The 13,618-nt window shown below is 42.6% G+C and overlaps 1 protein-coding gene across 3 annotated transcripts in view; it reads left to right on the top strand.

Moving 5' to 3' along the window:
- Positions 1 to 13,618, top strand: part of zfyve9a (zinc finger, FYVE domain containing 9a) — a 49,569-nt gene that overhangs the window by 19,985 nt on the left and 15,966 nt on the right. For all 3 annotated transcript variants that reach the window (XM_068340167.1, XM_068340169.1, XM_068340168.1), the window contains 4 exons: positions 2,482 to 3,896; positions 5,197 to 5,296; positions 5,653 to 5,829; positions 6,034 to 6,194. In XM_068340167.1, coding sequence (XP_068196268.1) covers positions 2,482 to 3,896; positions 5,197 to 5,296; positions 5,653 to 5,829; positions 6,034 to 6,194 — 1,853 coding nt within the window. The remainder of the gene's footprint in view (positions 1 to 2,481; positions 3,897 to 5,196; positions 5,297 to 5,652; positions 5,830 to 6,033; positions 6,195 to 13,618) is intronic.

A 13,618-nucleotide genomic window follows, 5' to 3' on the forward strand; every position in this document is an offset into this window, starting at 1 on the left:
GAATAGCTGAATCAACAACAGCTTTTAAGCACTTATTCGCAACTGTCCCATCACTAAAATATTTTTTATGTTGCCCCAAAATCCACCATGCCTTGAGTGCACATTTGTTTGCTTTTTTCTCGGTCATTTTGCCCTCCGCTCGGACTTCAGGGGATAATTCTGCACAAAAGATCTGTACTTTGTTTCGTAGTGGCGCTTCATGTTACCACCTTTAATTCATGCTACGTGTTCAGACTATATGAACATGTAAAATGGTTTTGAACTGCCTGATGGAGGAATAAACATAAATTTCGTCCACTCATTGTTAACCAGCGGTTTTCCTCGTTAAACTCCCTTTGTTCGGAGCTATGCTGTCTCCCTTCTTCTGTGCTCCGCTGTAGCGGTAAACTCACAGTGGTAGCGAGCTGTCTCACTTCTTGGTGCGCTGACAGAGCAGGTAAACAAACAATCTGATTGGCAGAACTGAATGGCGCTTTTACCGTATTAACTGGAGGAGCAGCGCCTGCCGTCTGTAGCCGCAAACTGCAAGTAAAATTGCGCCAAGAAAATCTACTCTCGTGAATATATCATGGAGCGGTCACGGGTCCGGACAGAACCATGCGGTCCGCCATTTGCCGACCCCTGCTCTATGGAGAGAGAGAAAGAGCGAGAGAGAAGAGGAAATAAAAGGCACACCAGATTTTTTCCCCTAGTCGCACCGGTGCTTCCACATATATTTAACTGTCACACTATTAAAAATTTGGGCGCATAAGCGACCAAAATGGTTGGAATTTCGAGCCCTGATACATACATACAGTACATGCATACATAAACTGAAGCAAGACAAACACTATCTTTTACTTCTCCTCTGTTACTACTAAAAAAAAAAGGTTAAACAATGTCAGGGCCTTGATGAAGGAGTGCTTACAAGGAGTGCTTATGGTGTTGGTTGTGAACCGCTTTCCCCTCCTGACGCGCCGAATGATTTGCCAGAATTTCTTCGAGGCTGACCAATAGTCCTTCTCGACTACTCGAGCTGCAGTATGCCTAGCCTGCCTGTACCTGTCAGCTGCCTCCGGAGTCCCACAATTCAACAAGATTTGATAGGACTCCTTCAGCTTGACAGCATCCCTTACTTCTGGTGTCCACCACCGGGTTCGTGGGTTACTGCCGCGACAGGCACCAGAGACCCTGCGACCACACCTCCAAGCAGCCGCTTCGACAATGGAGGTGGAGAGCATTGTCCACTTTGACTCATTGTCCCTAGTCTCCTGCGTGATCTGAGAGAAGCTCTCCCGGAGGTGGGAGTTGAAGAACTCACCGACAGAGGGTTCTGCCATACGTTCCCCACAGACTCTTGAAATACATTTGGGCCTGCCGAGTCTGTCCGGCCCCCTGCTCTTCCAGCGGCTCTAGCTCACCACCAGATGGTGATTGGTTGACAGTTCTGCCCCTCTCTTCATCCGAGTGTCCAATACATGCAGTCGGAGGTCTGATGATACTACAACAAAGGCAATCATCGACCTCCGGCGTAGGGTGTCCCGTATGCCAGGTGCACTTACGGACATCCCTGTGGTTGAACAAGGTGTTCATTATGGACAAACTGACTAGCACAGAGGTCCAATAACAGAACACCACTCGTGTTCAGATCGGGGAGGCCATTCATCCCAATCGCCCCTTTCCAGGTTTCACTGTCATTGCCCATGTGAGCGTTGGGAGTCGCCAAGGCTAACATTCAAAGTTGATATACCAAAATTTTGAGTGGTTAAAGGAATTCCGATCTGGTGATATCCACTTCTGACACCATCCATTCCGTTAATGACACTCCTATCGTTAATGACACTCCTACTCCTAGGAGTACCGTACTGTGCGAAACTCAACACTAACAAATTAAAGTAAGATTTTTATGATTGGATGCCTTTCTTAATGCTAACCTAATTTTTTACAGCATTTAGGAAGCCAGGCAGGATAGATGTAGGTGGAAAGCAGCTTCAGAAAGATTATCTCACTTTATTTTATCCCCTGTTGAGTTGAATTCCAGTTGAATTTCTGATTGTACCGTCTTGAATTACGTCAGCCATTCATCAATATATTAAAAATGTTTATTGCTTCAATGCTTCAACTTTGCTCTGTACTCTTTTTTCTTTTTTTAAAGCTTGTATTCAACGTAATATATCTCAGTGAAGTGTATAGAAATCAATGGGTGTGTATCACAAAAAGGCAATTTATTATTTTGGCTGGTAAAAAAAAATGCCCAAGGATTTTTTCATCTATCATTCTGATTGATCATCAAAAGTCAAAAAGTTGATTTCAGACCCACTTCTTATCCTGTTTCAGCCCTAAAGTGAGAAACGAAATCGGCAAGAAATCCCAAAAATGGTAGTGAATGGAGATCCATGAGAGATTTAGTTGGATTAACTGTTAAGTCATCATATGAACTGTGAGGTTTTATGACCGATAAGACCAAATAAGATCCAAATTAAGTATTTTCTTCTCTTCCAGATGAAACAGACAATCCCATTCTCTCAGATGCCAAGTGGACCCACATCCTTGCCCCTCCAACCCATCTGCTCTCCCTAAACCCCACCCTGGCCCTTGCAGACCTCAGCCCCCAAAATAGTCCACTGCCCTTCAAGAACCTCCCCGACTCCAGTGCCTCCTCAGCGGCTAACTCTAAAAGGCGTTGTGGTACTGAGCTTCCCTCCTGGAATGAGGAGAGACCAGTGGATGTCCACAGCCCACCTCTTCCCCAGCCTAATATTGGCAAACTGGTTGGAACCGACAACCTACCGCCAACCCATGAGACGGGCTGTAGCGCTGTGGAGAATGCTTGCCCTGCAAACTCACCGTCAGTTTCAGTCATCGAGGAGAAAGATTCTCCTTCAATTAATCGGTCTATTTCTGATCAGGAGTGTAAACCTCAAGAGGAGGGAGCAGCAGAAGACTCTACTCTCAGGCATATACACTTTACCTTTGAGGCTGTATTAGGACAGGAATCTCAGTTTCAAAAAGTCCATCCAAATGTGGAACCAACTACACAGAATAAGGAAGACGTCGAGGACATCATTCCAGGAGTTTTACAAGAAAGTGTTCAAGACAAACACGCAGCAAATTTAAAGGAGGAGCAGGTAGAAAGTCTCCTGAATGGAGGTAAAGATACTCAGCCTGGCTGTCAGGGTGAGGAGAATTTTAATTTTAATGGTGTGTTTCTTCCTGTTGAAGTGGAGGAGGAGAAGAGGTGTGGTACAGAGGGACAGACAAACCAACTCCTCAGAATAACAACCATGCCTAATGGTTTGAAACAGGAGACCAGCGCCCATTCTTGTTTTCAGGACGAAGAGGACCAGGAGGTGGGCTTTTCACACTTTCTTGTCCCCTCCAAAGAAGAGTCTGTCACAGAAGAAAAAGAAATGGAGGAAAGTAAACAGGAGAATAGTGATCGAGGAGCAGTGGGGTCAGGTAGTCAACCAAAACTCAACAACAATGGACTGCAGCCAGTCAGTGTTCCTTATGGAGGGGCTCGACCAAAACAGCTGGTCAGCCTCAAGCTGCAGATTCCACAGCCATTGTCAGGACAGGTCCAGAATCAGCTTGGGCCGGCCGCCATGGGCAAGAACAAAAACGAGAACCAAAGAGGGAGAGGTGTGTCCCTTGAAGCTATGCTCAGTGAGGCCAATCACAATGTAGTTGGTGTCAGTGGAGATAGTATAATCCATGCTCCTCTTCTGATGCCTTCTGAGAGCCCAGACAATGACCTCCAGGCAGGCCAACAAGGTGCTTTGCGCAGGAAACCGGCCAGCTGTCTGGGGGAAGTTGCCCCTGTGTGGGTGCCTGACTCCCAGGCACCTGTCTGCATGAAATGTGATGTAAAATTCACCTTCACCAAGAGGAGGCACCACTGCAGGGCCTGTGGCAAGGTCAGAGGAGTACTAGAGCTGCTGTTAAGTGGACATCTGAACTAATTTATTGGTAGCGTGTATATAATGGTCAAATAACGTTCATCCAGACCAGCATGCAGTCCATACGTTTTTAATGATGTGTATGATCTTGCAATACTGTTTTCCCTGTTGTCCCCAAATGCTGCCTCTTGTTAAAGAGGAAACGTACACTGTATACATCACGTTCTGTCATAGCAACCAGTACTAGTTTTATCTGTGACAGAGGAATGAGAATTTCTTGCTTTTACATTTATGTATATGATTTGTGAAAAAGACATTCAGTTGACTTATGAATGAAAGAAAAGAAGGAAATTCAGAAATTCAGATTCTAAAATTATTATATTTTATGACATTTTGCTTGGAAAATACACATTATATAGGAATCATAAATGGGGTACTTTTGTTGTAGTTGCTTCTTGATAGAGAAACTTTTAATACATCTGAGTCTTGTTGATAGCAATGGTGCATTCATGTGACTTTATAACAGTGAAATAAGGTCCGTAGTAGGAAAATTTGTATGACTTACTACCTCACAATAGAACAACGTGGGAACATGGCAAAAGAAAGTAAATGTTTGGTTGATGGTCAGAAAGTTATTATATTTAAAGCAATGTAGTGTCCTGAATTCACCACTAGTCTTCCACAATAGATGAAGTGCATGTAAATAAAGCAGAATAAACAATTGCTTATTGTATTACATGCATCATGCCAAAGAAGAGGAAATCCAATGTGAAAATTTTATAATGTACAGTGAAATCACATCTCATCAGTGACTTAAAGTGCCTTTAATTGACTCTGTGTAGTTATTAATTTTAATGAAGTGCTCAGACTGAAGAGATCTTGCACATGAACTCAATTGGTCTACACATGCAGTGTTATGTCTGCTCAGTGCTGTAGACTCTGCAAACAAATGAATTCTCTGCCACTTAAGCAGGGTGGCACTGCAGTAACCCTACCACCAGCATCACAGTTACAAATGATTCATTCAACAGGACCATTCAACAGGACCATCAGACGGGTAGAGCCAAAGATTAGCTAATGAAAATCATAAAACCCAGTATTAAATTTTACTGGATAACAGTGTGAGATGCTGCAAATCGAAAGAAAAATTGTGCTATATAATACTGCAGCTGCATGATGTGCTGGCAAAGTACGGGAAACTACTAGGCATAAAATGGTATATTTAATGCACATTTTAGTGCAATTCCTTTGCAGATTATTAAAGATGAAGTATAATCATAGAGCTCTTTTTTAGTATTTTCCTCTGTGTCTTTTGCAGGTGTTTTGCGCAGCATGCTGCAACCTGAAGTGTAAGCTCATATACATGGACAGAAAAGACGCTCGCGTCTGTGTCACCTGCCATTCTGTTCTGACCTCTGGTGAGCAAAGCTAGAAGAAGAGGTTGCTCTCTAAAAGTTTTGTTGATGGATTCAAGTTCAACTGTCTGCACTGAAACAAGTCCATTCATCCCAAGAGATATGAAAGAGCATTGTTTACTATTGAATTAGCCTAGTAAAATCAATGTGAGAAATATTTATCTGCATGAAGTGCAGGTAAATAAGATTCTGTAAGCATAACTCAGTTTATGCTTTGGTAAATACCAAAGCATATAAAATACCTAAGCATAACTTGGGTGTTTTAATCAAAGGGGTACTTTTCACATTTTAAAATTGAATTTATCTCTAGAATTTATTATAGAAAATCAGCCACTAAAGATATTTTTTGTATCTGTCAGCTCAATCATGGCAGACTCCGGGCGTTGCAAGCTATCAGAGTCCGAACCCAAACAATCCAGCAGAGTATTGCTCCACCATCCCACCTCTGCAGCAGGCCCAAGCCTCTGGAATGATTACCTCTCCCCCTCCCACCGTCATGGTACCTGTGGGAGTCCTGAAACAGCCTGGCAATGATGGTACAACCTACTGCTAAGAATAGAAATACGCTTAGCACTAAATTTTTCATTTTTTTCTGCAGTCTGTTGTCTATACTTTTAAAGACTAAAATATTTCAACCAAAATTTTTCATCAAGATAACTTGGTTGTATATCACTTGGTTTATGTGTTAAACCAAGACAGTATTGTAAAATGTATGTCTCTGTGGTTGTCATCACCTTTAGGTTCTCTGACACGAGAGCAAAGGAGAGTGTGGTTTGCTGATGGGGTCCTGCCGAATGGAGATGCAACAGAGACCTCTAAACCTCCACCCTTCAGTGCTGCCCTCTCCCAGCCAGTGGCCTCCACCGGCTTAAACAAATCCTCCACTTCTGAATCCTCAGAGGTAGACATGGCATGGAAATATGCAACTGTTGTAAATGCTATTAGTTTTGCTTGTATGGACATTTTAGCTACCCTGCAGTTTGGCTCATTGAAGTCACAATGAGGTCATTGTTTTGGGTTCATGGTTGTTTACTGACTGTCAGACTGCAGTAAACAAACAATAATATCTGAAAGGAATCACTCTTTGTCTACTCAATCAGAGTGTTAATATTTCAGTGTATGGATATGCAGAGGGAAAATAGGTTACTGCTTGCTCCACAACAAAACATAGTTGAATGTGGTTGTTTCCTCGATGTCACTCATCATGGTGATCGTCTATCTGCTGAGTAGAATGATTGTACAAACTGTTTTGTCTTACGCAGGAAAAGCTGGAGTTTCATGACATCTGTAAGGTTTGACATAAATACCTTAATGTTTGTAGTTCAATTTGCTTTCCCTATCTTAACTAATTTCCCTTCAGGGATCAATATAGTATATAAAATAAATTATGTCATCTGAACAGCTGCAGCTATTTCAGTTAAATTTCATGTGTTATGCAGAGGCCCTTAATGTTTTCATCTTGTAATTGGTTTCTTCAACCTTCTTATTTTTACTTGTTACAGCTTATTTGCACGTTACTATGGGGTTTGCATGTAGTCCATCCCCATTGGTGCAAAGTGCGTTTTTCCAAAAATGGGCATCTGTCTGTGGAAGATAAATTTTTTTAACTTAATCCAGAGCATTACAAGACGGCATTTACAATGAGACAAACCTCACTTTTTTTTTGGGACAATGGTACATACAAGCTATGTTACAAATACACAAGTCAGGTATGTATTCTTTAAGTCTTCTTCTCCTTTCAGCTTTTCCCCTTAGGGGTTACCACAGCGAATCAGTTGCCTCCATCTAACCATGTCTTCTGCATCCTCTTCTCTCACACCTACTACCTTCATGTTGTCTTTGACTACATCCATAAACCTCCTCTTTGGTCGTCTTTGAGGCCTCCTGTCTGGCAGTTCAAAACTCACCATCCTTCTACCAATATATTCACTATCTCTCCTCTGGACATGTCCAAACCATCTCAGTCTGGCCTCTCTGACTTTATGTCCAAAACCTCTAATGTGGGCTGTCTCTGATATACTCATTCCTGATCCTATCCTTCCTGGTCACTCCCAAAGAGAACCTCAGCATCTTCATCTCTGTTACCTCCAGCTCTGTCTCCCGTCTTTTCCTTAGTGACGCTGTCTCTAGACCAAACAACATCGCTGGTCTCACCACAGTTTTGTACACCTTTCCTTTCATTTCAGCTGAAACTCTTCTCTCACACATTACACCTGACACTTTCCTCCACCCGTTCCATCCTGCCTGTACATGCTTCTTCACCTCTTTTCCACACTCTCCATTGCTCTTGGACTGTTGACCCTAAGTACTTAAAATCCTCCACCTTCTTGATCTCTTCTCCCTGTAACCTCACTCTTCCACCTGGGTCCCACTCATTTACACACATGTGCTCTGTCTTACTGCGGCTAACCTTCATTCCTCTCCTTTCCAGGACAAACTTCCATCTCTCTAGCTTCTCCTCCGCCTGTTCCCTACTCTTTCTACAGATCACAATGTCATCTGCAACATCATAGTCCATGGAGATTCCTGTCTAACCCCGTCTGTCAGCCTGTCCATCACCATAGCGAACAAGAAGGGGCTCAGAGCTGATCCCTGATGCAGTCCCACCTCCACCTTGAACTCCTCTGTCACACCTACAGCACACCTCACCACTGTCTTACAGTCCTCATACATGTCCTGAACCACTCTAACATACTTCTCTGCCACTCCAGACTTCTTCGTACAATACCACAGTTCCTCTCTGGGCACCCTGTCATAAGCTTTCTCCAGATCTACAAAAACACAATGCAGCTCCATCTGGCCTTCTCTATACTTCTCTATCAACATCCTCAAAGCAAATACTGCATCTATAGTACTCTTTTTTTTGTCTTGAAATCATACTGCTGCTCACAAATGCTCACTTCTGCCCTTAGACTAGCTTCAAATACTCTTTCCCATAACTTCATTGTATGGCTCATCAGCTTTATTCCTCTGTAATTGCCACAACTCTGCACATCTCCCTTGTTCTTAAAAGTGGGCACCAGCACAGTTCTCCATTCTTCAGGCATCTTTTCACTATCTAAGATCCTGTTGAACAACCCAGTCAAAAACTCTACTGCCACCTCTCCTAAACACTTCCATACCTCCAGAGGTATATCATCAGGACCGACTGCCTTTCCACTCTTCATCCTCTTCAATGCCCTCCTCACTTCATCCTGACTAATCTTTGCTACTTCCTGGTCCACAACAGCCACCTCGTCTAGTCTTTGTTCTCTCTCATTTTCCTTGTTCATCAACTTTTCAAAGTACTGTACTCTTTCCATCTTTCCGTCACACTACTGGCACATGTTAATAGACTTCCATCCCTACCCTTAATCACCATAACCTGCTGCACGTCCTTCCCATCTGTCTCCCTGTCTTGCCAACCTGTGTAGATCAGTTTCTCCCTCCTTACTGTCCAACCTAGCATACATGTCATAATAAGCCCCTTTGTCTGGCCTTTGCTACCTCTACTTTCACCTTACACTGCATCTCCCTGTACTCCTGTCTACTCTCCTCAGCCCTCTCCGTGTCCCATGTCTTTTTGGTTAACCTCTTTCTCTTTATACACTCCTGTACCCCCTCATTCCACCACCAAGTCTTTTTATCTACTTCCTTCCAGATGACACACCGAGTACTCTCCTACTTGTCTCCCTGATCACATTAGCTGTAGTTGTCCAGTCATCTGGAAGCGCCTCCTGACCACCCAGACCCTGTCTTAACTCCTTCCTAAAAGTCATGCTACACTCTTCTTTTTTTCAGCTTCCACCATTTTGTCCTCTGCCCTGCCTTTGCCCTCTTCATCTTCCTCACCACCAGAGTCATCCTACACACCACCATTCTGTGCTGTTTGGCTACACTCCCGCCTACCACTACTTTGCAATCACTGATCTCCTTCAGATTACATCGTCTACACAACATGTAGTCTACCTGTGTGCTCCTAGCTCCATCTTATAGGTCATCCTATGTTCCTGCCTTTTCTGGAAGAAAGTATTTGCTACAGCCATTCCCATCCTTTTTGCAAAGTCAACCACCATCTGTCCTTCTGCATTCCTCTCTTGGATACCAAACCTGGCCATCACCTCCTCATCACCTCTGTTTCCTGCACCAACATGTCCATTGAAGTCTGCACCAATGACAACTTTCTCACTTCTAGGTATGCTGTGCATCACTTTGTCAAAGTCCAACCAGAATTTCTCTTTCTCCTTCAGCTCACATCCTACCTGTGGAGCTTACCCACTAACAACATTGAACATCACACCTTCAATTTCTAGCTTCAGACTCATCACTCTATCTGACACTCTTTTTACCTCCAGGACATTCCTAACAAATTCCTCCAAGATAACTCCTACTCCATTTCTCTTCCTATCTACACCATGATAGAACAACTTGAACCCTGCTCCTAAACTTCTAGCCTTGCTACCTTTCCACCTGGTCTCCTGGACACACAGCATGTCTACCTACCTCCTCTGCATAATAACAACCAACTATCTTCCTGTCATAGTTCCAACATTCAACGTCCCTACTCTCAGTCCTATACTCTTGGCGTTCCTCTTCTCTCTCATCCTATGAACACACTTTCCTCCTCTCCTTCTTTGACCAACAGTAGTCCAATTTCCACCGGCACCCTGTAGGTGAACAGCACCAATGGCGGTCGTTGTTAACCCGGGCCTTGATCGATCCGGTATGGAAGTCAGATTTGAATCACATGTTTGATTTGGCGATAGTTTTATACCGGATGCCATTTCTGACACAACCCTCTGTATTTATCCGGGCTTGTGCCCTCTTGCGGCTACATTAGGCATGTGTTCTTGAAGTAATAACAAAAAAAAAATCAAGAACAAAAGTAGAAGGAAAAAAGAGAAAAACAGTTTATCTGTTAAATTGTGCATTATCATTCATTACAATTTGTCTGGTACCACCAACGGAACTACATATATACGTTATAGAACTTCGAGGAGGGTTTATATTTTAATTGGAGACATAGCATGCTTTATATAGTCTGCTCTTCTGGGAGTTATTAATTTCCTATACGGTCCACTTGAACCACACGCTGGTAAAAATTTTTTTTGCAAATTTTAAGATGGTTTGTCATACTTTCCATTTTGTTTTTGTAAAAATATATCAATCCAATCATCAATCAAGGGAGCCTGTCATTGCAGCCACTTGTTAGTGATAGACTTCTTCCTAAAGACAGGAAACTTATGTCCAGTAAGATGGACATAAGTTTCCTGTCTTTAGCATGTATTTCCTGTAGAAAGTTGTCCAGGTGTGGCATATTGCATTCACAAGGGGAAATAGTTTGAAGAACCTCCCGTATTTCCTGGTTGACACTTTTCCAGTGAGAGACCAACAAAGGATGGCACTGAAATGTATGGTAGTTACAGTATTTTCTGCACTATAAGGCACACCTAAAAGCCTATAATTTTCTCATAATCCTGTAGTGTGCCTTATAATCCGATGCGCCTTGTATATGGATTAATATTAGTATTGGTTAAAAACAAGATCGCTGCAAAAAAGCCAGCAGTGTGGCCGGCAGTCATGCTGCACTATGTCACCAGGGGGCACCCTCAGACAGTATTCAGGCCGTACTACGCCCCCTAACAACGGTAGTCAAGGGGCGTCGCCGAAGTGCCGACTCTCACTCCTGCTGAGAACAGGCTATGTGACCGGCTACGATAACGTAGCAAAACATTTGGAATTTTCAACAACTCTATTAATAAAGTTTGACTGACTGACTGATCTCAGTATTTCCCAACTACTGTGGCGCCGGAAATAACCCACTTTAGACTTGATTGGTCTAAAAAAGGCTATTGTCGAGTGTCAGTACTGGAATCTAGTGACGGTCCATTCTATTAGTTTGCGGAAACACACGGACAAACTGGCATAAAGGTGAATGAAAGACCCTCAAAGCTGAACTTCCAGCCTTTTCTGAAATTTCAAGAGCAGAGTCAGTACTTGACAAACATGCTTGGTGTGCTGCATTGATTTGCAAATGTAGTTGATAGCTCTGGGCGGGTGGCGAAGAGGTGCATTTAAGTTTGTGTATTCTGTCTGCACTGCAGCGACTTGTTGTGAGGTTCATGGCGGTGAGAATTTGAACTGCTTAAAAAATTGTTTAGACAGCAAATAGCTGCACCTCACCTCCGACTGGACTACCGATTGATCAAAACAATATTTAATTAATAAACTAAGACGAACGTCGGTGCTTAATTATCTGGTTGAACTTCAGATCAGGAGATAATTCGTTCTGTTCGAACTGAGTGCACTCGTAATGAATTTAACCAGTTTTTAATGTCAGGTTTTTAATATGCGTGTTGACTTCTTTATAACATGGCAAAGTGATCAAGTGATCAGGTTTCCTTGATCAGGCTCAGAATGGCTCATTGAAATAACAATAGGGACGTTCACAGCTGACTAAAGGTACTCACAGTCGTGAATGCTGTAACTAGTGGACGGATAGCACAACTACAGCCCCTAGTTTTTAAAAAATCTATTTTAATGGTTTTTATTATATGCGCCTTATAATCCGGTGTGCCTTATATATGAAATAAATGACAAAAGAAACAATTAATTAAAGGTGCGTCTTATAATCCAGTGCGCCTTATAGTGCAGAAAATACTGATTTAAATAATCACTTTGATATTCTCTCCAACACTCTGAATTAGTCTTGCATAATTGCATTTGTGTAGGGGTTACCAAATAAAATGCAAGACTATTACAACGTATTTCTCTCCATCTCACCGAACTAGTGGTTTTCTATTGTACTTGGCAAAATGCATACCAGTCATCTTGAGATATAACCTCATTACTACACCGTTTTATCTTGATATACAAGGATTTTGAAGTTTCATATGATAGAAGCAGTTGTAAATTCTGGAAATGGTTTTAGTGTTACACTCAGATTCATGTATAAGTTCTCCTTTATCCAGGTCATATGAAGATATAAATAATTTCATCATTCCTGCCTCAAATTTTTCCATATGTCTTTAAAATGTCGAAGCGCTGTTTCATTTGGAGGATTCTATAACAATGTTGTTGTTCATGAAAATATTCTTCTCCCTTTGTGAGTTCCTCAGTGAATCCCATTGTATTTAACTACCATAGGCAGTAACTCCATTCAGATAGATGGATAGATAGATATATACTTTAATGATCCCAAGGGTATCCTAAATCTGTCATTGAGATTTGATCTTCTGAGTTTGTCTCCACATTTTAATAAATAGGCAAGTGACAACTGCTTGAAGAGGAATCCCCGACACTGCCAACTATACAGTATATCTAGAATTGCACTAACATGAGTTGGGCTGCATAGAAATATTCTAGCAAGCAAGGAACCCCCCTTACTCCTTTTTTAACTGTGGGCTTTTATAATTTAACCGAGGGTTTTTATCATTTCATATATAGATATTTTTATACAGTATTCGCTCGCTTATTCTACTTCAAGATAGGAGGCTTCAGTACAACGCGGGTTTTTCCAAATTGTTCATCTATCCATCCATCCACTTTCTTAACCACTTTGACCCGCGACAGTCGACCAGAAGCAAAAGTCTCCCATGAGCTGTAGTCACATGATATCGTACGTGCGTGCTATTGGCTGACAGCATCCGTGTGTGCACTGCGTTCCCAGACTCACGGAGCTGTAGCCTATCCCAGTTGGCTAGGGCGTGACGCGGGGGACACTCCGGGCGTGCCGCCAGTGTGCCCCTGAGCCACACTCACACCTACGATCAATTGAAGCACATGTCTTTGGAGGTGGGAGGAAGCTGGAGAACCTGGAGAGAACCCACGCAGACATTGGGAGAACATGCAAACTCCACACAGAGCGGGACGCGAACCTGGAACTGGCCTGCTGTGTGGCGACACAGCAGGCCAGTTGAAGTCGTCTGACAAAATTCAGAAAATGAGGTTTCTTCCCATTAACAAAAAGGACCATTAGGAGTGTAATGATCTACTGACCTGTAGTTATACATCGCTTGATCAACAACACAAAATGAGTGAGGCAAAGTGAAAACAGTGATCCATATGATCATCTGTAAGACATAGCTTATTTTAGAAATAGTTGTGATGCACTCTTTCCTAAAGGTTCAAGTAATGTTAATGTTACAGCAATACATACACAGACCAGTCATAAGTGGGAATATTGTATACATACTGTATTATATATAGTCCTTGATGAGATGTAAGTTTCATTTCATCAAGGACAGAGAGCGAAAGGCAAGGAGCAAAAGTCTCCCATGAGCTGTGGTCACATGATACCGTACGTGTGTACTATTGGCTGACAGCAGCAGCGTGTGCACTGCCTTC

The sequence above is a fragment of the Antennarius striatus genome, chromosome 18 (assembly GCF_040054535.1).
Source record: "Antennarius striatus isolate MH-2024 chromosome 18, ASM4005453v1, whole genome shotgun sequence".
In the NCBI taxonomy this organism is placed as follows: domain Eukaryota; kingdom Metazoa; phylum Chordata; class Actinopteri; order Lophiiformes; family Antennariidae; genus Antennarius; species Antennarius striatus.